Source organism: Pyxicephalus adspersus, chromosome 9 (assembly GCF_032062135.1).
Source record: "Pyxicephalus adspersus chromosome 9, UCB_Pads_2.0, whole genome shotgun sequence".
Classification (NCBI taxonomy): Eukaryota; Metazoa; Chordata; class Amphibia; order Anura; family Pyxicephalidae; genus Pyxicephalus; species Pyxicephalus adspersus.
The window spans coordinates 51,928,750-51,955,913 of record NC_092866.1 but is presented as its reverse complement, the minus strand read 5'-3'; the positions used below and the strand labels follow the sequence as shown (position 1 = coordinate 51,955,913).

The window sequence follows — 27,164 nt, the reverse complement described above, 5'->3', positions numbered from 1 at the left end:
CTTTTACTATACCCACGAACAAAAACAGTTGCAACACGGATGATAAATTATTTTTGTTCTCCGAATTCGTGATCAAAATTAGTATTGCAGTCTCTGAACCCGACGTGTTTTACCAATAGGCTTCCTCAGGGGATTGTTTAGAGACACTTAATAAATCAATGATCACTTGATCCTGTCTGAGATAGTGCCTCTCACACACTGTATCAGCACATTCCTGAACATACTGCATTCGTATGCAGACCACAAAAAAACAACCATAGATGAAATGTAGACTAAATGACTGACAGGACAGGAAGTAAACAGCTGAAAGAAGGCAGCCAGAAAACTCCAATGTGGACGAGTGGGCTGGATGTTCCCGTTCACCAGACAAGAAATGAAGTGGGGTAACTGAGAATACCTGCTGCAGCTTTTAATGTTTGTTGTCTTGAAGTCAAAGTGTGAAAGGGGAATGGGACTAAAAACTGAGTCACTGAACAGGAACAAGAATGCAGCAAGTACAAGGCAAGCAATAACTCCTTATCTGAATTTGTGCCGGGTTTGTGACAAATAAAGCAGCTAGCAGGTTTTCTTTCAAGAGACCTTTGTAAAACTTTTAACACTTTACAAAACACACTGTGGCTGCCATTGCTGATCTGCATCTGAATTGCTGATTCCTTGTTACACCTACTTTTAGTCTCAATTTACTAAATGTCAAATGTAAATGTCAGTACTTTTTGAGCATGCTTAAGCAGAACTGGACAATTTTCCTATTTTTTTGAGTGCCATTGCAGCTTCATGAATGAGCTTAAATATCAAATTGTTTTTAGTTTAGTGTACTAAGGTGTTTACACAATTTAAAGTGTGAAAATGTATTCACACATTCTGCAAATATATAATGTTAACTTTACAAATAAATGCATGAAGATTCCCAGAGCATTGGGAAGGGTGGAAAGGCTTAAGAGACATTAGACCACTGATGCTCCTGTTCAATAAAATCTATTAACCTTCCCAGCAGAATTGTCCTGATTTTAAGTAAACCTGAAATTAGTTTAGGTTTGATATGTTATAGATAACAGCCAACCTATTCTACATTAGGTGCAAGAAGAGAACTAATATGTTTTGTTACAAGATGATGGAGAATGATTTACCAAGTCTTCTTCTATGACAATTGCAAGCTATCTAAACCAATTTCCATGGCTTGGTAATCCAATGGCTTCAAAAATGAGCCGCTGACCCAAAACAAGTATATAGGAAATAGTCATAATTCCTGATCTGTATATCAGTTCAGCGATTTGGCAGCCTTTATATTTCCTATCCGTACCAATTCCCTAGAACTGTATTTTTTTTTTCAGTCTTTTACATAGAAGCACTACTGTACAACCACAAAAATACAAGTCACTTACAAATACAACTAAAACTTAATAGAAAATATTTATTATTTTACAAAAATAATGGATTGTGCCAATATTTTTAAAGTTTCCGACATAACTACAAACATGGTGTGAAATCTCCTTTTCCATAATAGGATGCAAAGGCAGTGATGATGGCTAGCTCCTCCGAATGGTCTGCAGGTTTGCAGTGGAGGCCTCCAGCTGGCGGAAATAGTCATCCAGTTTGGCTTTAAGCTTGTCAAGTAACTAGTGAGAAAATCAAAAGATTGAGAGAGTGAGTGGTTCTTCCAATTAAAGAGACACAAACGGCAAAAAGAGTTTTTAGGAATTTGCATTGCTGTTCATCCTGATCTCACATTTACAGATACACAAAACAGCAAAGTTTGGCAGTGTAGAGAACATTTCATACCCACACCCTGCAACTGAACAGTGAAAAGAGCAGCATCAACTGATAAGCTCATTCTACTCTTTAGTCTTGTGTATTACTTAATACAGTGTTGCATTTATTTGTGCATTTTAGATCTGCCTGGAATTTGTATCTTACAGATTCAGTAAAATGAACAAAACTAATAGATTGCTACAAGTCTAAAGAGGAGTCATAAAGAGAATCAGACAAAAAATGTCTTTTCTAAGAACAGAAGCTCTGCTAGGTCAATAAATTAGTGCAATTTTTCCTTCTTTTTCCAAGGATAAGCACGTGTGGTTTAATGTTTTATATAATTCTAAGCACAGACATCTGTGACCATAAAAGCCCCGAAAAAAACACACACACATTAAATTAAGCTGCACAAACTTGACAACAAAAAGGTGGAGCTTTAAAATGCAGCTAACTTTTGGTAAATTGCTTTTTAAAAGTGGAACTATCACCCTTCTATATAAAGAAAACATGTTTTTTTTCTCTCCTTTTCATTAACTTACCTGGCGGTAATCCCGATTATGGCTTGTGGTTATATTTCAGTACCAAAAGCGGTAAGCCCGAGTGTGGAATTGGGAGTATAAAAAGTTTACCTGGTAAACGGTGCCCGGCATCATCTTCCCCTGGAAATGCCCCTTCGGCATCTGCTTCCCCAGCGTGCTAACGTTGGGGGCGCGAGGCTAGGGGACACAGATGCCGACGGGGCGGGACCAGATGGGAAATTTAAAATAAGTATTTTTAAAATGTACCACTTTTACATTTAAAAATACTTATTTATACCGCCAGGGAGGTTATTAACCTTTTTCAGTCACTGTCGTAGCCAGGAGGAAAAAGATGGTGGCGTTTAGCGTGAAGTTAAGAAACCAGTACAACTCACACGATATGGAAGACAGCTCAAGAGGGATCTGCAGAAGGTAAGTGACTATTTTTTGTTCTTACTTTAACTCTGCTTTACCAGTTGATTGTATCTGAGGGCTAGTTTATTTCTAGAAGTGATAAAGTGTACTCTATAGGAACCCTGGAAGTAATTAAGTATGCTTTAGTTGTTTTATTTTACTATTTGCTTGTTTGCAAATACCCTGTTTCCCCTATGATAAGGCACTGTCCTATATTTTTTGAAATGCCAAAATATGCCCTAGGTCTTATTTTCAGGGGGATGTCTTATTTTTCCATGAAGACGACTACAGTACACATTTATAATTGAAAATCACCCATGTGCCATTGATTGTCCCCTTCTGATCACTCATGTGCCATTCATATTCCCCTTCTGATCACTCATGTGCCATCGATTGTCCCCTTCTGATCACTCTGTGCCATTGATTGTACCCTTCTGTTCACTGACTTACCTTTTTTTTTTTTTTTGCTTCTACGGTACGACCGGGTAACAGACTCTGTTAAGGCAGGGATCAGGAGCTTGCTTGTCCTTCCTGGTGCGGAGTCGCGGGGGCGTGTGTGCGGGCTTGTTACTTTCAGTTTGGCTCTGCACTGCAGCCAGGAGGAGACACACACTGCAGCCATCGAGGAGACACACACAGTATCAGGTATCGGAGGATGTCTTATTCGCGGGAGAGTGCCTTATTTTAATTATTTTAGCAAAAATCGGGGATGGCCTATTTGATGGGGATGCCTTATTATCAGGGAAACACGGTAGCTCCTTCTGTAAAACCATGTTACAATTTCATTTTTCTGTATAGCATATTCAAACCATTTTTTCTCTCAGGATCTGTTTGAGGTCCAGGTTAAAATTTAAATGATATTCTTATATAAAAATATATATTATAGTTTTGCTATTTGTATTGCTTCAATATGATTTTAAAGCGTTTTATGTGTAAAAATTCAAAATGCAGGGAACTCCCCCTAATTAGGAAGGATTTTTTTTTCCCCTGTTGAAGCAAATTAAACCAGGGCTTTTTGTATGCCTTCCTCTGGATCAGCTATGTCTATAGGGGTTTTATCTGTGATATGGTACTACGTTAGGGTATTTGCTTCTTTTGACCAAAAGGACTGGAAAATAGAAATATGAATCTGCAAGTCTATCCCAAAATGTATTCAGTGCAGTGCAGTGTTCAGCAGGAATCTTTAATACACCTTGTAAAAAAGACAAATGAAGCACTTACATCTCTGTTGTGCTGGCTGTTATTGTTCTCTTCCAATGCTTGCAGAAGATGGTCAATAGAAGAATATGGCAACCACACCAATGAAGAAACAGCAGAAAGTGGCATCTGGGAAAAAAGTACAGCTCATTTATCATTAGGTTTATCTGGAAGTTTTTTATATTCTTACACATTTTTTGTTCATAAAATACTCTTTTCTGCAAGTGAAAACCTCCTCCAACTCTCTGAGGAAGGATTTCAGCAACAGAGGCAGTACTGCCAATCCAGATACCAGTGCACTGGACAAGGTGTGACCAGGTGCTAAATGACAGGTAAACCCAAAAGTGATAATGCCGATTACCATGTCCTCTGCAATATTTTTCAGCCCACTATAGTGCACTTCTCTCGCAGGATTGACAAGTATTTGTGGGACTTTTCAGGAGGACTAAGAGAAAACACTAGCTGTCTGGCTGTCATGAACCATTCAGGAGCCAGTGTAATTCATGTGAGCATGATAGCAGGACCCAATCTCTCCTGTTGTCATTTGCTCTGTGGCCAAAGGCTGTTAAGGGTCCTTTCTACCCTGTAAACCCCGCTGTTAGTATTGTCAAAGCCCCATTGTAGGAAGAAGGTACTGCAGCTCCGTGACCACTCAAAATAATGATAAATTGTGCTGGGCTTTGTATACAAGGATCTAAAGAAATAGATCTAAATGAATGCTGGCAGCCTGTAAACTTAGCTTGCAGATGACCTGAAGATCTGTACTTTGTTTTTGTTACTCTACATTTTTTCCGCTCATGATCTGCTGCAAGCAAAACCGACAGGTTGCCGTCTTTCACGGAGGGCTTGCTTTTGCCTTCTACATGTAGGGCAACAGCTATTATCATGCTGAAAGGGGAGTGGGTGTGACAGAATAGTTCCGATCAGTTACCATTTGCCACCCCTATGAGAGAGCTCTGCTGTACCAGGATTTAGGTTTGCTGTACAGATTATACTGTGTTACACTCTTTGATAAACTAGGGATACAAAGAGGAACTGGAGTGTTGATGCATGACACAAAGGCGATAGAAAAATGTAGCATACCGGGTGGATGGGTGTTGGACAATTATAGTAGATTCAAGATACTTGCAGCGCAAAAAAAAAAAAAAAAAAAAAAATGCAAGGACTAAATTTATTGCATGTTCTCCTGTACAGTTTTTTTTTTTTTTTACCACCCAGTATAGTCCCTCCCGTACTGAAAATTTATATGGAGAACAATGCAAGTCTATCTGTTGCAATTCTTATTATTAAACAGGATTTATTTAGCACCAACATAATATGCGGCACTGTACATTAAAAAGGTGCAGTGTCTATTTTAAAAACTTTTTTTGAACTTTAATAATACAAGTAAATTATGTTTCACTGTCCATGTTCAAACTTACCTCTATTCCAAAATACTGATGACCTTTCCCCAAAACGGCATCTACATAATGCAATACCAGGTCTGCAGCCTCATCTAGAAGATCGTGTTTCAAATACATTCGGAGCAGTTCTGCTGAATCCACCATCTTCAGAAAAAAGTGAGATTTTGTGCATTAAATTAATGTACTGCATGCTTTCTTTTAACTAATATCAGATAAAATTAGTAGTTCTGATTTGTAAAATAGATTAAAGACAACAAGGTATGTAATGTCAAGTTTTGTTTATTTTTTTGAGTAGGAGTAGTTAAAAAAAAACCCTGGTTATTCTTTGCTTTTGTTTTGTATATGTATTTGATTTCTTTTCATTTTTTTTTTGCTGATTGGGTTGTGCTGGATCTTCCCTCCCAGATACACATCAGGGAGTGAGAAAAAAACTAATAAGAGGAAATTCTTTCTCAAATTGGGGTCCCCAGTGCAAGATTCCCACTTACTTCCTGTTCTAGTAAGTACAGTAAAATTAGTGCTTAAGACAAATATTCAGTGTAAGGCAATAAAAAGCTTGGCAGGAATCAAATGGTTGATCAAAAATGTTTTTAGTACATACTTCAGTTATAATATCCTTAAAACATTCTATTTTATATATTCAGAGGTATTTAACCCTCACCCCGCATCAGTAGAAAATAACAAACCTTATAGCTGTTGCTGAGCCAGCTGGGGAGAGGGACTCCATGAGATAGAAGCTTGTTAATGACGCAGCGATGATACAAACTGTTCTGTGATTTATGTTGTTCGAGATAGGAAGTCAATAACCTCCAGGCTTCATCTGTAGCACTACGGTAACAAAAAAACAGAGCACACAAATGCCTTGTCAATATACCGTATTTTTCGGACCATAAGACGCACCCTGATTTTCCCCCCACTTTAGGAGGAAAAAAAGTGCGTCTTATGGTCCGAAAAATACGGTATGTCAGCATAATCGTTTTGGTGGTGGATGTTGGCTTTCATTTTGCTCCTAAAACTTTTTTTTCCCCAAATCATACAATGTGTACACACAATTGTGCGGTTATCTACAGCCACACTTACTGACCCCCCCCCCCCCCCCTCCACCCCTAAAGGGCAGAGCTTTGATACTCTGAGTGTCATTTGAGGTGGGAGATTAGCATGTTCAATCTAACTGGCTAAATCGTTATAAATGATGCATCAAAAGAAATAACATTAAAGAATAAGTCAGCTGTTTGCCATCTACAATTCCTAAGGTGTAAATATTGCTAATCCAATAAAAGGTCCCCCACCCTAAATAAGGCCTATAAAATAGTTGAAGGCTTCACAGTGTTCTCTCCAGCCCCTTTTTCCTGGGTGCACCATTTTTCAGTAACCATCTAGCTGTTTTTGGGTGGTTAATGATGGGTTGGTTCACAATACGGGGTTGGTTCACAATTACGGGCCCCCCCCCCCCCATAACTTTTTCCCACCCAGCTTAAACTGCTTCAACAAAGCTAATATTGCATTCGGTCATACCTTGTTTCCTTGGTGGTGACTACAGAAGACAAATGATTGGCAGAAAGCCATTGCCAAGCCTCAACCTGTGCAGCTTCTCCGCCATTTTGTAATTTAATACATCTGTTCAATAGGGAGAAAGGAATTTCATACACAATATACATTTAAATTAAAAAAAAGAAATATTAATATTTTTGGTGAACACAGTTGGAATTACTTACTTATAGGCCAAGCCCTCAAACACAGGAACTAAGGAAAGGTTAAAGGTTTGACAGAGGGAAACTGCAGTATCAAAGAGGCCAGCCTGAACTAACAAGGACACCATCTCTTCAGCTGATGAGCTCCCTATCATGAAAATAGACAAAACATTAAAACACAGTAACTAGCCGGTGATTTGTAAAATGCTCTTGTGATAAACCTACTTTTTACTTTGCAGTCTCTATGACACTGCTTGCCCACTCTGTGATATCTCCTGTTACCCCCACCCAATACCACCTCTGTGTTCCTTGGATCAGGGTATAAAAAAGATTCTAATTGCAAAAACTTGATTTAATCTCTTGAGTAGGAATTGGGTTTGCAAAAAAGGAAAACCCCGAGAGCAGCTAGTATTAAGTACATATTCAATTTAATCAGAATCTTAGGTTAGTGTTCTCCCCAGCCCCATTTTAAATGGTCACAATACAGGGACTACCACCTACCTACAATTTCTTTCCAACCGGCTTACAAAAAAAGTCTGGGTTCAACAATACTCAAGTCAAAAAATCCAACACATTTTAATCGGTCAAACACTTGCTTTAGATTCATGGTAGCCTAACCAGCATCTAAAGGCATCATTTGTCTATTTACCCCTCAGGGTCCCTTCAGTGTTTACAGTCAAGTACACACTTTGTTAATCAATTTGTATCTCTAAAATTGCGTTAGCTGAATAAAATTGAATGCTTTTTTTGTTTTTCTTCTTGCAAACCCAGTCCCTACTTAAGAATCAAACGGACATTCAGCCATCACTCCTTGAAGTGTTGCCTGAGAAGAATCATTCCTACAATCCAACTTAACACTTGACCTAACATTTGCTATTCCAGTGCCCCACAAGTTTCTTCACCATTTTCATTTTTAAGCAGTCACATTGCACCTTAGCTTAAGAAAAGATTAGGTACATTGGATAGATCGAACAAAGATTTCATGACTTTTATGTGTATATTTTTTTTAACCTAAAACAAAAAACAACTTGTTTACAAGCTGTGAACTAATGTACTGTACTTTGGTAAGAAGGTTTTTATTTTTTATTTACAACAAATCTCAGCCATCAAACACAATGGTCAGATTATCTTACCAGCTATTGCAGCTGCATTGCTGTCATGCTGAGCCAATGTCAACCGTGTCTGAGCAAGGATATACTCCTTCTTCAAGTCTTTTAGCTCCAAAATTTCAATTTGACTGCTTCCTGTTAAACAAACAATACATTGTTGTAAAAAATGTGGCATGACCTATGTAGACACAGTAAAGATCGAAAATTTTAAATCTTAAAAGGGACAGAAAAAAGTGTACATCTTGTACATAGTGTACACAAAAACTTATAGCTGAACAGTTTAAGCTATTACTTAATCGGCAACTCAATGTGAGACTGCAAGAGAAAAAGAGAGAGAAGGGGGAGAACACGCTCAAGAGAAAATGGAGAGAATGAAGAGAAAATGAGAAAGAAGAGACTCATGCTGGTCTAAGAAAGACAACTTACTTGGTGCTGGAGAACATTCTCCATCATGGGTCCTTTTTGGAGAGGATCCTGGACGTTCATACTGCAAGTAAACATGAACATTGTACGTCAACACATACAATACATAAATCCTAATCTTACTAAAGCAAGTAATTTCATGCAAACAGATATAAATATGCTCCCCAGATGTGAACGCACCCAAAAGGTAGCTTTCTGTACAGACAACAGATCTAATCATCCAGGTACACTAGAAAAACACTAGCAAAGCAGCAGTGTGCAGAACTGTTAATGTAGATTTAAGACTTAACACGGACATGTTCATATTTTAAAAATAAAATACTAAGTACCACAGCTCCGGAGGCCGGCTGCACTATCCAGGCATACTCAGGGCGAATTAGCCGTAAACAACCCAGGCATGCCAAGTACGAGTTCACTTGCTTCTGAAGACCTCTCAATGTTCGGACCTCCCTGCCAAGCCGCATGCCATATTCGAACATAACTGTTCCAGCTAGAAAAGATACAGTGATATGGTAAAATTACAGAGTCTGAATTGTGCCAAGATGCTAGAGGATTATACTAACGGTTGGGACATTCTTCCCAGAAACATGCGGGTGGTATCCCAGATTTTGACCCAACTCTTTAGTAACCACCCAAACCAACTGGGTGGGTACTGAAAAGTGCGGGGTGGTGCGCCCAGCTAAGAGGAACTAGGAACACTGCACCCATAAACCACTCATTTTAAAACTATTTGCATAATATGAAGTGTCATGAGTCCAACCCTTTCTTTGTGGCAATAACAGCCCTTCAGTCTTCTGGGAACAAGCTTGACAAGCCCTGACCTCTACATACTGTGCTTTATTTCATCCCTAAGCACCTTTCCCTTAAAATAGCTGAACAATGATTTGCATGGTGTCCACATATTCTTGAAGAAAGTAGTACTGTGATGATTGGGTATCAACAGACCCATATAATGTACTAAAACAGGAAGACAAAGCACAAGAAAAACTCAATACCTTTCCGGTAGTTGTGTCGGTAAATATGGAAAGCATATAAGAGCTCATAGTAATTATGGGTCATCAGATCGACAGCACGAGCTCGAGATTCAATGATACTGACAACCTGTAGAGACAAAGGAATGAGATCTAAATAGCACTATTCTAAATAGCTACGTTAAAATACTAGACTGTTTCAGAAAGGGTATGGCTTACCTCGTTATGAAGGTTCACATAAGGAAACTCCACGAGGTCCTGGAGCTGAGAACGTTCACACAGAACTACAACCAGCTGTCGCAAACAATCCTGTTGCCTTTTAATTAAAAAGAGTCTCTACTGAAATAACATTTATCTGGTCATTTTTATATAAGTATGCAAACATCTCACTATGCAATATTGTCTATTTAATTTCAGCGAGGACTAGCATTTTAGTTGTGAATAAGAAGCATTTTGAATTTAATTCTCCAACACATCTTCCTGAGGCTTCAATTGTGTTTTTCCCTGAGGGTTGAACTGTGTGTTTCCCCTGCACTTGAATTTGAATTTTATCAGGGCACAACAATGGCACAAGTTGTTCATTTAACATAATGGGAATTCATATGGGTATTGTATATGAAAGTTTGAGTAAAGTGGAAATTCTCATCAATTCAGTACCCAAGAAGCCAACAATTTACTTTCAAGAACACAAAACTAAAAGAAGATTTGGACCAATCATGCCCAAAATAACACACACACGTGTATGTATGTATGTATGTGTAGCACAAATCAAATATTTGGCAAGCGCAAGACAAAATTTAGTTCTAAAATATACAATAAAGACTATTGGATGGATGTGAGATCATCCACAAATTTGGACATTGATGGAAACATGTTTTTTTTTTTTTTTAAATATAGGTTTGGTTATCTTCTGGAGAAGCAAGACTCCAGTGTCACAGAATGCTGCAGGCTGAATTTATCAAAGAAACAGGGTGCACTGAAATGGCAGGTTAACCAATACTGGGCAAAAAAATATATATATTTTTTTTTTTTTGAGGTAAAAAAAAAAAAAATGTTACATTACCTGCTATGATCGGGAATCTGTGTCATGGACTCATAGGCTTGGTGGTTGTTCCCCAAATCCAAGTAGTGTTTGAAAATACGAGTCCTCAAAGCTGCCTAATTGGACAAGAAAATGAATTTAGTTTTAAAAGAAACAGTGCGACCAAATGTCAGGATTATAAACATGGCGTATGTACCTGACTGGTCAAATCGTCAGCAGCCTCTGTAATAGCAAGAGTGGCCAGCTGAATAACCAGCTCTGGTAATCCCATGTCCTCTAGAAGGCGCAAGACCTGCAGTAACAATACAAAATTTTGAGAAGGCATGCAAGCCCTTTTTGCTCGATGATGGTTCATAAAATACAGTTCATACATGTTTAAAATGTTAAGTCTATTGAATCAAAAAGGGGAATTCCAGTGGTAGAACTCCAGGTTTGGTCATCTAGTATGGTCATCTTTGGGAAAACCTTATAGCCATCCCATAAGGAGTTGACCAATAGCGGAGCCTAAAATAATCCAACCCTAATACAAAGCTATATATGGTATGAGATCTCCTGAATGGTATTACACTTACTCTGTTATAATACTGCAGACGTGCAGAGGATGGTGTATCACCTTCTTCCACGTGGATCAATTTCTCCAGGAAATCCTCTCGCTCCACTTCAGAAGCTGCCTGACAGAAGCATTCTAGAGCCTATACCAAAGCCACAAAAAGGAAACCAAGACAATTCTGATTTATTACAATCTCATGAATTCAAGAACTATCACGAAGAAGGTATGCAATACAAGATAGGAACATGTCATCAGACAGGAACAATCTGATGACAGATTTAGGTTGCTTCTGGAAATTCTTCCAAAATCTTTTGGAAATTCTTCCAAAAATAATTATCATATTAATTATAAAAAAAAAATTGTGATTGTCAGAAACCCTAAATTTATACTAAATGACCCCCTTTTTTCACCCAGATTTAGGAAAACTTTTTTTTTAAATAGTCAACAGAAGATTTGATGGATTGGTATGGTATAATAATAATGTTATAAATAGATTTTAAGCTTAAAAAAAGTATTCTACTAAAATAACTTACCTTATGTCCTTCACCCATGACAAGATAGCACTGTCCCATCATAAAATGACAAGAACCAACGTTCACTTGACACCAAGGCTGTAGAAGTCGTACATACTCCTAAAAGGTAAAATTAATTGCATATACAATAGATGTTGAAAAAAAAAAAAAATCAGCCATTGCAAAATATTGACAATTTGTTTGTAGCCAGAAACAAATACCAAAATTTTGCAGCTGTATTTGCTCAAGGCAGCTTATAAGTGAAGCTTCGAGTGAAGGATATAACAGTTCAGAATATAAAAAAAAAATCAAAATCAGAGAACTATCATTGTTTAAATTAAATAGCATGAAATCTGCTGGGATTCTGTGCAAAATTGGTAGAGAAATCTAGTTCAAGCTCAGTCAAATTAAATAAATGACTGTTGGTGGACAGCAATCTTCAAGTTATTCACAATAAAATTTTGGCCTCTGACTAGGCTTTGAATAGACCCTTCATTTTTCTCTTTAGCCACTGAGTGGTCATCTTTGCTTTGTTTGTGTTTTGATTTGTGCTTTGGGTCAATGCTATGCTAGACAGTAAATCTTCTTCCCATTGGCACCTTTCTGGCAGAGGGCAGCTAAAATTTTGTTAAAAGCTACACTTCTGATATTGTTTTCACATGCAGACAATGAACACTCTTTGCTATAAATTCCTGTAACGGCTTTGGAGTTGCTATAGGCCCTTTGGCAATTCTTTCCAGTTTGAAGGGACATCCTGATCCTGTGGAAATCCTAGTAGTTTCAAAAACTTTCCAACCTTATAACTATAAGAATTTTCTCTGCTCCTAGGCCTTGATAAAGCCTTTTACATGCCTTGCCACCCAGTTGGTGGAATGCTTGCATTTGAACTACCAAGCATTCCTTTCATGCCATTGGAGGGGACAAGAAGCTCCTACAATATTAAGAGTATTTTATACGGTGCATGAATAGTTGAATAGGCGATTTAGTACAGATGAAGCAGTAATAATGTGCAAAGCAATAAAAAAAAATAAAAAAAAAATATATGGTTAAAGTATATTTAATTTACAGCTGTTCTTAAAAGAAAGACAGCAGTAGAGGAAAGACCAAGATCAAAAGGAGGCAAAACTAAACATCTAAATGTGAACAAAACTGGCCAACTGTTTGGGGATATCATTTAGACCTCCACAACAATCCAAATGATTATATTACTGTGATTAGCAAACTCACCTGTAGCTGAGTATACTGGCAGCTCCTCATCAAACACTCAGGGAAGAGGAAACCAGGATTGCCTGGCCATCTAGTATTTAAGTTAAAGGTCAACTAGAATAAAATATTGAAATGCTCATCTACAATTTACACCTTCACATTCAAGTTTAAAGCGATCCTGAAACGTTAAATCAGAACCTGTGAAAAAGGTGATTAATACTTTTCTGAAGGGTGGAGTGTTTAAAGTTTAATATCTTTTAAAGTTACTGAAATTTGACACTTTGGGTATGTCAGATAGTATGTGTCTGCCACTATGGTTCTTTCCACTCGTCTGTCACTGGGATTCATGTAGTGTATGTATTTCTGGTGAATATGGAAGTTAATTGAATGCTGCAGAATAAAATAAATATTTTCTTCTGCTGGGGATTTTGCACACAGACATAAGTTGTCAAGGGAAGGATACAGATGCTGTAGAAGATAAGTGATAATATCCGTGATTAGCTGTGGCCAGTTCAAAGGAGTGTGCGTCTGGGTTGCACTGGAGCGGGCAAAGATCTGAGACAATCGTTTTCTAATCACATCCTGGAAAAACAACTCCACGATCGACTGTGGCCCTGAAACTAAACAAAACAAGCAAATAACTGATCAAACTCAACAAAATGATTAAATCTGGATGTATTCAGAGGATTACACAATAATTATTTTAAACCTGCATCCCCACCACACCTGTAACATAGCATACACTGATGTGATCATATGAAACGTTCGTCCTATACAGTATATTTAGCATTTTAAAGAAGAGTTTTACATAAAAATAAAAAACCCTTGAACAAGCAGTTTTTTATTGCAAAAATATTCTTGACAATATACATTGAGCATTGTGCATGTAGGTTGTTTAATTAAAGCATTTATTGTTGTAAATATATAGCAATCAACCCACAATTTTTTTTTAAGCCGGGTGGTTATTGAAAATACTGAAAAGTGCCAGGTGGTGCAACAGATAAAAGAAGCTGGGGACAACACCTAAAAAAATCTTTAGTAACTGGTACAAGCTAAAGGCCACCTAATGCTGAGCAAAGTTAGTGTGCTAGTAATAGGTATAGTTTAACACTTACTATATTTGCTTCCTGTAGTGAATGCTGGCGAATCAGACAGCTCCAAAACTGATAAGTGTTGAAGGTTGGATTCCCTAAAAAGCAAAAAAAAAAAAAAAAAAAAGTGGATAATTACAAATTACTTCTTAAATAAGATTAGTACAACTGTTTAGCTGGAAAAAATACCAGTTTATGTTTACAGGCCCTAATATAGCATGAAGTTGTCTTTCACAGAAAACTCAATAGGGAAAAAAAAAAAAAAAAAACTTACAGAGTGTCGACTGGAACAACAGAGGCCAGACACTGACTCCCCCATCGAATGACATAATAGGACAGGAGCATGTGGGAGGTTCGAGGTATCAGCTCTTGCTGGGTCTGCAACAGGTGACCTGGTCCTGCAAACATCTGTTCAAGACAAACAACATTTGATGCGTTTCATTTTATTGTGATTTATGTTCTTACATGTGGCTGTGCAAACTTACCACATCACCCATTCTTAACAAAAGGTGCTGAAGGATAAGCAAGTCCCGGCAAATCAGGAAGCGCGTGAGGGATATTTTGCAGACAGCCTGGCATACTATGCTGGCCGCTATACTGCTGCCATACAGGCTAGAGAGGTTCATCCGCATGTTTAAAGGTTGACCTGAGACATTAAAAGAAGCAGATTTTAAAACAATTCTAAAAGGCAAAGCCCAAATCCCTAAAAAGTGAAGGCTAACATATTACGCAGTCATGTCATTCTATCACCTGCAACCTTTAGCTTATCCCCTCCAAAGCCCAGTTTGGTACGTCTTACACTAATGCAAAAAATGTTTAGTATTTAGCCTTAAGAAGTTCAGCCTGGAAGAAATGTATGGTATTTATCACTGTGCTGTAAATCAGTGGTCCCCAATTTTTCTGACAGCAAGGCCCGGTAACATAACATTTTTTCGTGGCCCAGTATACAGCTTACTCTACTCTGGTATTCTCAGCAGCTCCACCTCCTGTCATTTGCGGCCCCCAACATACCAGCCATGGACCGTCACCGGTCTGGGGCCCTTGGGTTGAGGATCACTGCTGTAAATAAAGCTGGAGAAGCATGAATTTCAGCTCTCCTTCTTGCACGTGGTGTTTTGCAACATCAAGGACAGTGATGTGGTCAGGAAGAAACTAGAAATCTTCCAAAGGCAAGTGCATATTAGGGCAATTAGAATCCTTCATGTTGCGCTCAAGATGTAAGAACTAGGGGCCAAGGATGACCAAGCACCGAACAAATATTCTATTCTATTCTCTGAACCTCCTATTTGCAGAAAAGTAAACAGGTTTCCTCAAAGACACAATTCACACAATTCAAAGCCTGAAACATCTGTGGCTAAAGCAGTGAAATTCAACCGTTTCACTCCAGCTATCACAATTATGACAAAATTTAAATTGCGATCCAAAAAAAAAAAAAAAAAATATATATATATATATATATCTGCTGAACAAATACCAAGGTCCATGTTCTGGTCTATGTCCGCAGAAGTCTCATAGTCCATCTCTCGAAGCAGATTACTAATGGCCTGGAGGGGATTTCTGATGTCTTGCAGTTTATTGTGAATGTCCTCCATGACATTTTCCCTACAAAAGGAAACAAAGTTAAGTTCTGTGACTCTTATGACTGAAAAGCAATAAAAATACTGTATACTGCCTACCTGGTCACCGTGAAAAAAGCTTAGTAATTGTGATATTATAAAATCACTTTTGAGAACAGGAAATAAGGTGTCAAACTTTAGTTCTGGAACTGCAAACAACCCAGCATTCTTATTAAAACTTCCATGCCCCTCTTCGCCAGTGAAACTTTATGCACTTGGCCAAGTCCTGAGCCCATCTGCCCAACAGTAAAAATGTTCTAGACCCAAGGCCAAAGCAACCTAAAAATGAAATCTCACCTGCTATATCCTAAGTGTGCATTTCCTGTAGTTCTATTTTCGATTAATCAAAATTTGGCTTTTTTATGTTTCCAAGACTGTGCCAGGAAATTCTTCCCCAATGGTTACTAAGTTTCAGGCCTTTCTTTGTTTTGTTTTAATCTGCCTTGTCACCCTCTTTACCTACATGGTATTTGACCACACAATAATTTAAGGGAAAAAAAAAAAACAAATATCTTACACATCGTTGGCGATCATTTCTTCTAAGATTCTCTCAGCAACTCTCTCTGGGGGCTGCTGATGGCAACACGCAGATTCAATCAAGTATGCCAAATCAAAGGAAATATAATCCCCAATCATACGCAAACAATGCATCAAGAAAATTGTGTCACTGGCAACATCCACATCTGTGGGAGAGAAAAAAAAATACCATAATAATGATATGTTCTAGGTCAGCAATTCAAATAATTAAAAAAGACAGAATATTAGCATTACGGAATGGGATGCAGGCTAACAACAGGTCCCCAATAATAAATATAGATTTTTACCATCTGAGATAACACTTTCATCTTCTGTAAGCAAATGTTCGGTTGGTAAAAGGTACAAATGATCCACCAATGAGCAAGGAGCCAAAAATGACACAAATGCCTGGAGGACGAGGAACAGCAAAAGATTAAAACTAGCTTTAAATTACCATTAATTAGCACCACTAAATGTCTTATTGAGACAACACTATTTATTTGATGTAAAGCCCCTAGGCTGGTTTCTTTTTGTGAAAGCCCATGCTTTAGTTTTTCTAACTTGTATAATGAAATAGGAAATAATTTTAACTAAAATCACCAATATCTACTTCTATTACATCAACGGTACATGTCCGAAACATGGTGACCCTCAAACTGACCTAAATTTGCAGTGTAAAAAGCAAAAACATAGGACATGCCACAGGTAATTCAAATAATCTGACTGCCACATCCCAAAAATAATACATTTTTAAAAGGAAAGTGAGCTTTGGACTTTTAAGGCAGTATTATCATATATGAATATACGTCCACATTATTCAAAGACAAAATTGTAGCACAATACCCATAACTTTTAAAAAAATTCTTTTAATATACTCATTAAAAACAAGTTTGTACAAAAAAGTCCATGAAGAGCACACATGTATGAAACAACCTCAACGTGTTTCGTGGATCTGGTCCACTTCTTCAGGAGGAATTATTTCTACAATTAAGAAGTATTTTTACAAAAATACATATATTACAAATATTACATTATTAATATTATTTATTATTATGAATGACTATTGTATTAAATGAATATACTGTACTTGTAACATATATTACATTGTATATAATATATATTTTTATAATTCCTCCTGAAGAAGTGGCTTTTTTGGGTAAAAACGTGTTTTTAATGAGTATATTAAAGACTTTTCCTAAAAGTTATGGGTATTGTGCTAGAATTTTAGATTTGAATAATGTGGAAGTATATTCATATATGATAACAATACTGCCTTGAAAATCCCTAAGCTCACTTTCCTTTTAAAAATGAGCTAAATTTGCAACAGAACTTTTCTATGGCTTCCAATACAGCAGCAGTCCGTTATGTAGTAACTCTAAAGACAATTTTATGATTGTGGTATTCTGGTTAGACTCACCTTTCTCAGTAGGCAGACCATGCCAGTATAAGAGTGTACCATCAAAGCAAGGGGGCGAGACAGTTCCTCCTGATACTGCAAGCAGCATGAATAGAACTTTGACCAATACTCCACTTGTAACTGGCGGAACTCCTCCTGGGACATCTCATACTCTGTAAGATGACTGTGCAGCTATACAAGAAGTCAGACCAAGACAAAGTTACATTTTATGACATTACATTTTATCTATAAGTTATTTTAGACCTATTTCTGGTTTAATTCTCTTAAAACAATTGGGAGATGAACTTTGACCACAGCGTTGTATTGCAGATGGCAAACCTATCTGTCTGTAAACCATCAAAACAAAAATAGAATAAAACATAACTATCAATTTTACTATGAAACATCTCACCTCATTTTCCACAGTTAAAGTGACCTCTTTCTTCATCTCTTCCCATGAATAGTCAGGTACCTTCCCATTTCCCCTGTTATAAATCTTTAAATACAAAACATTGATATAATTACCCTTCTTTCATACATAAAGTAAAGAAAGTGAGGTAGTAAGTAGTAAAAACAAATACTAAAATACAGGACAAATGAGTATGATGATTAAATAGACAGATTATACCTTTTTGTGTTTGAAGTTTTTTAGAGATATACTGTATTTTTCAAAACACTTGACAGTATTATCCTGATTTCTATTGATGTTTAATATCAGTTATCTATTGGACAAATGATCTGGGGGTCAGCAAAGGTTATCTCTTTCATTAAAGTTACTGAACTGCAATTTATAAACATTTAAAAAAACAATTCACCTTCTAAGAAAAAAAAAATACAGTAAAGCCCGGGGACTTTACAGGAAGGTATCAAGCTTTTTTCTGTAATACCTGCCCAGAAATGTGCGTTTGTAGTAAATGCTGGGGGGAGGGGGGTTTAAACCACCAAGTTTATTATATTGCTCCTAAACTTTGTGAGATCTTTGCTCCCGAGTTTCTTAATCTGACATTTTTCCTTCACTCATTTTGTAATTTTGTTTGCAAACATAATTGAGGAAGTTCTGGAACATGGGGAAAAAAACTCCAAGAACAGTGATGAAAATTACAGTAGGGAGATCCCCCCATTAGACTATAAAAGACACATAAGAAACCCATGCCTGATTCAACCCATCAAGCTCCTTTTTTAGATACAGAGAAAGCAGTAACAAAGAAGATTCTCCCTGTACAACAAATTACACATTCCCACTTTTCCATATTTTAGCATTCTGCTACAAATTAGGTCCTTATTACAGAAACTATAACATTTTTTTTTTTGTTTCCCAGATGTGGCATTTACCTGTAGTGTTTTAAGTAAAGCAGCAACTGTAAACCGTCCAGGAGCAAACAGACATTCCAGGAAAGTTTCCTGTCAGAATAAAACAAATATAATTAAAACGTATTGAAATAAATTGCTGGATTCTTACACTAACCAAATCTGCACAAAGAGAACACTCACCCTCGGGTCCTGTTCATCTCCAATATTTAGCTCTTCTTCTGGCAAAGGATTGATGAAAACATGATTCCACTGGGCAGCTTGGTTGCTAAAACAAATTTACACACACAAAAAAACAAAAAACAAAAAAAAACAAAACAAAATTAGCACAGGTTCTTTATTACTGTAACATGAAATACATTACTATATAGTCATGCAATGGAAGCTAAATATATAATCAAGAGGCAGACCAACCTACAAAGACAGGGGACACTATTACTGACATTATTATTAAACAGGATTTACATAGCACCAACATATTACACAGCACTGTACATATTATTGATATCTTTCTATATTATTCCAGGATTGGCAGTGTACAGAGTAATTATAATAAAAATGCAACAACCCACTGCAACCCAAACTAAACCTGCTCACATTCTGTGAATTTAGAGCATGAAAGATAACTGCTGATTAGTTGCAATGCCATATTTTACCCATATACAGTACCAAAAGATTGCATTTGATAAGAAGCTTGAATAGGGCCACCCTATTTTAAATGTTTATTTTTTTTTCAAAAAACATGACAAGCACTACATCAAGTGCTTTTAAGCTCTGCATGTGTTGGCATTAAATAAATCCTGTTTATTATTATTAATAATAATAATCTCCACAGACTTGAATTAGAACCACTTGTCATGCTATTTAGGTACTTCCAACCCCCCCCAACATCGAAACTATCTTTGTTTTTCAGTGACTTGATTGGTTGAGGTCAATTGTAACACCTAATGATGACTTTTGGGGTCTTGCCCCCTCTACATTTTAAACTACATGGACTTTTCATAGCAAAATAAAGGAAATTATACTCACTGTTCAAAATTAATGTGTTTCACGATGGTCTGGTTTTCCTCATCCAGCCATAAAGCCCAGATATCAGTGGTTGCCAAAGTAAACGTAAAATCAACCAAACTTTCCTTAAAAAAAATAGGCACTGTAAGTACATATTACTTTGCATTCTGATTATAAAGACAAAAATGAATTTATTTAAGTCACATTTCCATACCTGGTTTGAGAAAATAGTGGAGATATGATCCAAACTGTAGCGATTGCTTTCAGCAGTAATTAGTTGAAAAACACAAAACTGCAAGAAACACAATACATATAGGTTAGTAACCTTGTGTTCTGCACTATTTTTATTAGCAGCCAGTGATTTTTATTACTTCTATTAGGAAACACCAGAATCCCTGATCCTAGATTGTGATTCATTTGACTTAAATATGAGATTCTTCAGACAGCTTTGAGGTATACCTGCTCTAATGTTCTTCAATGTAATATTTGAAGGCACCTGCCCTTGAAGGGGAAGTGTGGCGTCCACATATATTTGCAATGTATGTAACTTAAGCCTGTTTTTATCCTAAATAGTTAGGAATGTGTTCTTTTGCAGGCTGCAAAGCGTTGTAGTGCGGAAAACCCTTTCTTAGAAGTTAGTTATAGATTGTTTACGGTGGTTCCCATTTTGGTTTCACATAGATATAACCACGAATCTGGCCAAAAATGATATTCTTTTTGGACACCATGCAGAGAATGGCTAACACTCCCATCAGAGCAAATCACAAATATTAATATTTCTAAGCTTTCTGACCGAAATCAAGATAATTTTCAGACACATATACAAAGCTAACATTATGTACTATTAATATTAAACCAATCACATTATTTTAAACTACCCAAGCATATAAAAAAAAAAAAATAAAAAAAAAAATCACACAAATGAATATAAAACATAAAACACACATTATAGGATATTCCCTTTGGAAGCTGGTCAGCACTGCAATAATAATAGGATTACAATTTTATCCACCGAGTAAACAAAAAAGATATTTGCTGGAGTACTAGCAAAGATTAAAAAAAAAAAAAAATTAGGAATCTATTCCTTCAGTGATTTCTATTGATGTATAGAACAATACACGTACCTGTCCTTGCCTAGGTGTGTGCAGGTACACTCCAAGATAAAGTCCTATAGATGTTGAGTGTGCAAGTCTCAGTTTGTGGCCGATGCCTGGAGTCTGTCGCATATCCTTACTAAAGGGCACCAACTCCAGCATATCAGATACCATTAGGCACATCTGATCCTGGAATGGGAAGGGTTTTCATTACGTATCAATAAAACAGGGTATGCGGAGGATTAGTAGAAATATAACTACTCTTGTCTGAAGCGGACACTTACCTTATAAGACCACATGCGGAGTTTGTGATCCTGGCACAGTGCAAATATTAAAGCATCATTTTCCAGGCAGTGGACAGCTAAGCTTACAGGGAGATGTGCAGGACCATGATCTCCTCTGAAAAGAGAGAAGATAAAAAAAATGTCATCCATAATGAATGCAATATCTGCACATACCTTACTTAGTCAACTTAATAAAGCAGACCTTAAATTAAAATGGTCTGTCTGCTTAAAACTTTCCCGGTTCCCTTCTTCTTTCAAGATTTAAAATAAGGTACAACACAAGAATGTTAATGTTCCAAAGTAGGACCACTGTCCCCCCCTTTGCCACAATGTTTATACTAACCGTATTGCTGTTGGCATCCATCCAGTTAATAACTTGATAACAGAAGTTTGCTTGAGCTCCACAGTAGTAGTCACTACACCTACGGATAGAACAATAGCCTATAAATAATTAATAAAGAGCAATAAAACTTGAGAAAATTGTATACACATACACACAACATATATAAATATACATCCTTAGTATAAAAACCTTAATAAAAGTTTATATAAAATAATAATTGCCATCTTTTTTCAAGCTTTCCAAACATTTCAAACTCACTTGCCTTGAACACCATAAACAATGCCACAGCACTTCGAAAGTACTTCCCATGATTATGCATGTCAAAGTTTAGTGGTGTGCTTACAAAATGTGCAATGGAAACAGAGGAAATGCTGTTAGCCAGGTATAAACAATATCCTAGGCTTATACTGATGCTGAATGTGTCGCACCATGTCTGGCAGGATCACATTTCTATGGCATTTCTATTCATGAGCGTACACAGCATGTTGACAATGCTGCTACTCCGTGTAGTGCATGCATAGGCATCACTGTCATCCTATTAGTGGAAGTGCAGAATATTTATGGGACTTTACATAGAATTCTGCACAAGGAAGGACATAAAAGGTATTATTATATGTAGAAAACACAAAAAGCATAGTACCATCAGTATCAAAATGAGGCATCTTGACAACGAGGATGCCACCGGAACTTGATGGGAGGGCAAACAGAGCTTCTCCTTCACTGCTCAGCCATGCTGTGGATGCATTGGAGCTCTGAGCACGACCAGGTTGTGCAGGTATCACATAGGTGTTTGTTGGGTCTTTGTAGTTTATCCTGCCAATATCTGTAAATATAGACTGCAACTGGTTGTCTGAAATGATCTCCTGCAAAACACAATCATGGTGCCAAATATGAACCCGACCATCTGCAATAGCAAATCGTAGACAACCACTGTGATAATCCTGGACAATAAAATCCACATTCGCAAAGAGGCTCTATACCCCAAGTGTGTGACCAGGCACTATATACATTTTTCCTCACAACATCCTACTCACTACACTTATGGAAAAGATAATCGAATTTTTGCTTTGTCCTGTACCATGAAACAGCTTTGATTCCTTTCACATTGCAAGGCAACATTCTTGAATCTGTAGCTACTGCTCAGTTTCTAATATGATGACCTTTATCTCCCAAGAGTCACTTGCTAGACACAGTGGGCCCCTGTGCGATAAGTAATTTTCATTTTTTTGGCTGTCCAACACATTAAAGAAAACTTTTTGTCTCCTAGTAAATGTTCTCTAGGCTACCAGATATTACTTACACTTCGGTACATGCGTGAAGGATGGGGCAGTACCAGCCTGTGAACGGTCTGATTTGTGACAATCAGGATGATCACATTGCTTTGTGTCTCACACACATGGACTCCCCCAGGTAAAATAGAACAGTTGGGGATCTTGAGTCTGACAGCATTATTCAAAAGGTTGGTATCCAAAGAGTCTTCCACCAGTTCCAGAGTGTCCCCATGTGAGGTCCTAAAAACATACATAATAATTATGAAGACATATTGAAGCAGAACATACAGACTTTCAAATCTAGTATCCAGCACACAATATTAAGAACAAACAAACTTTTTGAACAAACAAGGGCCTAAAAAAAAAAAAAATAGTCGTTAGATGTGACGTTTAACGTTAGAGAAAATTAAAATTTAGGGCTAGGCTGTCATGAAAAGGTATTGACAGGCAAAGAAAAGGTGGCATGGTATTAGATGTTGGCAATGCTGAAATGAACTACAATTTGATAGTGGATTGTGCTTTAAAAGTTTGCCACACATTAAAGGAAAAATGTACAAACAGCAGTTATTTTCCACATAAGGCTTATCCATGAATTAATGAAGTCATGTTGATTGAACGGCTGTACTATATTAGGAAAGTCTCAGGACATGCATGCGGTTTGTAGGATCAGAACTAATAATTGACATACCTATTAAAGTGATGTATTGCACTTTAAGATTAGTATGGCAACCAGGTATGTAGCAATTTGACAGGAGAAGAACAGAAACAGGGGCAATTTGTTGCACAAGCCAATGCCTAAGACTCTAATACGTACATTTTAATTCTGCAAAATAAATGTTCACTGATAAATGAGGTGAAAGTATGTTGATTTCAGTTATCCAGTCAAGTGTAAGCAAAAATATCCTTTTCCCTGCACATGACTGGGTATTCCAAGTAAACACAGTTCTACCTTAATAAACTAAGTGATAACTCCTCCTTCTTCTAAGTGAACAGCCTCCACTACGTTAACTTTAATTCTGCTTTTAAGTTATTAAACTAAAAAAACAAACATTTTTTTTTAAATAAACGTACCTGTTCTCGCTGCCAATGCCATTTTCACTTGGTCATCTTCTGGGTTCAGGATCTTCAGCCATCATGATTGATAGAATGACGTTGCACCCATGTATGCGTACTGGAGTTCATTTATTTCCGGTGGCTGTACGCTGGGATACCCGCCATCATACACCTAGGCTATGTACATGTTAGATTTTTGTTGTTGGCAAGGAACTTTCACGATCATTTCCAACAACAAAAGACTGCACGATGCATGAACAAGCTTTGAACATAAAACGCTGTTCTGCAATATGGAGAGGGGGGAGAACAAGCGAGTGACATCCCGCTGCGCCCTCTCCCCTTCACTCGTATTGTGGTCATTCGCGGATCTGCCAGAACAGATCCATGAATGTCATCGGACACCTGCTGTATACACGTCAGATTCTCTTCCGGTAGAAGCCCTGAAATAATAATCGGAGGACAATCATCTGACGTGTGTACATTTAAGAAAACTATTATTTTTATTATTAATAAACAGTATTTATATAGCGCCAACACATTATACAGCGCTGTACATTAAATATTGTAAAAAAGGACAGAGAATGTTTTATTTCAGAAGGGACATTGCCTGTCTTTTCTTCAACAAACAACCTGTCTAATTGCATTTTTTCCCCATGCAGTTTCACTTTCATAAATCAAAGGGAATAGGTGAAATAAATAAATGCCAACAGCAGTTTCACTCACCAGTGTAAGAAGCGATTTCTGGTGGCAGATAGCAAATTGCTGCTGTCTTTGTAATAATAACCGCCAGCACATTCGCTGTATTTCGAGCCCCCAACCACTGGTGTGACATCTACAATGAGAGGTGCAGTTCAGTTATTAATGACATTGGTAAAACATTTAAATATATTGTATATACCATGGAGGGAGATCTGCAGTGCAGGATGTCTATAGAATAGAGATAAAGGTAGCAGTGCAGGGTGTCCATACTGGGGGGTAGGGGGTGTTGTCTATAAAATAGGGACGAGGATAGCAGTACTTTAGGGGTACAGCAGTACAAGGAGTTTATTTACAGGAGGGAGAGAAGCAGCCGTACAGAGAGTCTATACAACGGGGGAAAGTAACGCAGGGAGACAGAAGTGTAACCATCAATACAATTGCGACAGGGGTACGGAGGGTAAGCAATGCAAGATGCCCGTACACTGGGGATCAGCGGTACATATATAGGAGCCTAGGCAGTCTGTACATTAGATGACAATGGCATAGGATGCCTATACAAGGAATATCAGCTGTGCAGGGCATCCAGATATTGTGGGCAAGCTGTGCAGGATGCCTCTAGTTTAGAGAACAGTGGTACAGGGTGCCTGAACATGGAGGATTGGAAGTGCAGGGGGTCTATATATTGGGGACCAGCAGTGCAATAGGGGCTAAATTCTTGGGGGTATATATTAACAGGGGGATCAGCAGTGCAAGTGATCTATATATTGAGGGGATCAGCAGTACAAGGGGAGGGGGGCTATATATTTAAGGACCAGCAGTGCAGTGGGGCTATATATTGGAGATCAGCAGTGGAAGGAGGGCTATATTTTGGGGATACAGCAGTGCAGGGGGGCTTTATATACTTGGGGTAAGCAATACAGGAGGGGAGCTATATATTGAAGGACCAGCAATGCAGGGGTCTATATATTGGGGGGTCAGGAGTGCAGGAGGGCTCTATATATTTGGGGATCAGCAGTGAAGGGGTCTAAATATTTGGGGATGAGCAGAGCAGGGGGGGTTAAATAATGGGGGGTGAGCAGGGCAGGGGGGGTGTTATATAATAAGGGGTCAGCAGGGCAGGGGGGTGATATAATGAGGGGTGGGCAGGGGGGGTTATATAATGCGGGGTGTGCAGGGCAGGTAATGGGCTATAAATTGGGGACAGCAGTATGGTGGCAATGTGTTAATGTGCAGAACCTGCTAATACAAAGTCAGCAGTTCCTCTGACAGGAGCACGGTACAGGGTCAATGTGGCCTTGCTGTATAACGGGCAAACAGCACGGTCTATGGGCACCGGATATACAGCCTCCCCTCCCCCCAGCTTAGTACCTGGCCGCAGACTGACGTCCCGAAAGTTCCTCTTTAACACCCGCTCAGTTCCGCTCAATTCGGTATAGCTCCTCTCCAGCACCACAGAAGTCGCCATGATCCCCAGTACGGCAGCCGCGCCGCTCCAGATAAGGCGGAGCTTGTCACATTGCCGCCAGAGCCTGGGCTTCAAAATGACTCGGACGTTCAGTACGTAATGAAGGATTCCGAATCCGCCATCTTTACTACTGTAAATGCCAGTAGATTTGTGTGACGTAAACATATCCCCTCAGAGCTTCCACCAATCATAGGAGGCCTGGGCTGTCTCTCTACTTCAAAACAAACGCGCGGGGTATTCTGGTCTGTGGGCGCTTCCTGTTCTCCATTGGTGGCTGCTGGATGCTTGGTCAGTCAGGGCTGATGAGACATGTATACCCCACTGACCTCTCCGGTGCTGGAGTGGAGGGGATCAAACCCTGCTAATTACAGTGCTCTGAAGGAGGCAATTATACTGTACTGTATAATGGTTATATACCCCCTCCCTACCTGTTCTGACCACCAGTGCTGGGGAGATGTGGATTGTTACCCCTCTTATCACCAATGGCTGGGGAGTTTATACCTCAGTGATTTCCAATGTTTGAGGCTTATACCCCACTGATCACCAATGGCGGGGTAACTACCCACTGATCACCAAAAGGGGGGGGGGGTTATAGTGGGGCATTGTACCACATGTCTCTCCAATACTGGGTTGGAGACAGATTTGTACCCACCCATTCACTACCAATACAGGGGGGTTGGGAATCTACATCCCACTGATCACAGGTGGTGGGGAGGGGATTTTATACCCACTGATCACCCTTGATGGCAAACCTAGAATTGACTTCTCTAAAGTAATTTGCTCGAATCCTAGATCAGATCTATTCCATGTTTGCTGGATAACCCAGCCTCACTAATTAAAGTGTATCCTCTCCAGCCTTAGAGACCTTTAATAAATCAGGCCACATGTGTCATTTATCAGGAAATTTAAATACAAACCAGTTTAACAGTGCTCAGTACAAATATGTTAATGTTCTTTTATTAAATTATTGATCTTTTTAAATCAAATTTTGATGATTCAGGTGTATGGTTTTGAGATTCCTTTTGCTTGTTAGGAATCAGAACACAGGTCATTTTTGGCAAGGAACTGAACCATTTGCTAAGTCCCTCAGAAGGCTATCATTGTTCTAACTACTGAAATGTTATTTCTACAATGTACATCATTTTCTCTTATTTGATAGGAGATCTTGGCTATGAACACTCCATCAGATGTTTCTCACCCTATATGAACAGTCTGGCTGGTCTCGGGCATGTATA

General features: G+C 38.1%; 1 protein-coding gene across 1 annotated transcript; it reads right to left on the bottom strand.

The window, feature by feature from the left end:
• Positions 1–1,391: 1,391 nt before the first annotated feature.
• Positions 1,392–25,992, bottom strand: NUP160 (nucleoporin 160). Its single transcript, XM_072421902.1, has 36 exons — positions 25,833–25,992; positions 24,489–24,597; positions 22,742–22,952; positions 22,082–22,304; positions 21,442–21,520; positions 21,099–21,213; positions 20,845–21,003; positions 19,935–20,012; positions 19,742–19,845; positions 18,896–18,980; positions 18,737–18,805; positions 17,817–17,900; positions 17,426–17,596; positions 16,317–16,416; positions 16,010–16,175; positions 15,351–15,478; positions 14,362–14,522; positions 14,151–14,284; positions 13,901–13,974; positions 13,249–13,405; positions 12,807–12,876; positions 11,601–11,699; positions 11,090–11,209; positions 10,714–10,809; positions 10,539–10,633; positions 9,695–9,791; positions 9,500–9,605; positions 8,834–8,994; positions 8,508–8,568; positions 8,106–8,216; positions 6,997–7,120; positions 6,797–6,898; positions 5,968–6,109; positions 5,300–5,425; positions 3,903–4,007; positions 1,392–1,616 (listed from the first exon to the last, which is right to left on the bottom strand). Exons 1-36 carry the CDS (start codon positions 25,927–25,929, stop codon positions 1,527–1,529), a joined length of 4,209 nt encoding a protein of 1,402 aa, XP_072278003.1. The 5' UTR covers positions 25,930–25,992; the 3' UTR covers positions 1,392–1,526.
• Between the last annotated feature and the right edge of the window lie 1,172 nt (positions 25,993–27,164).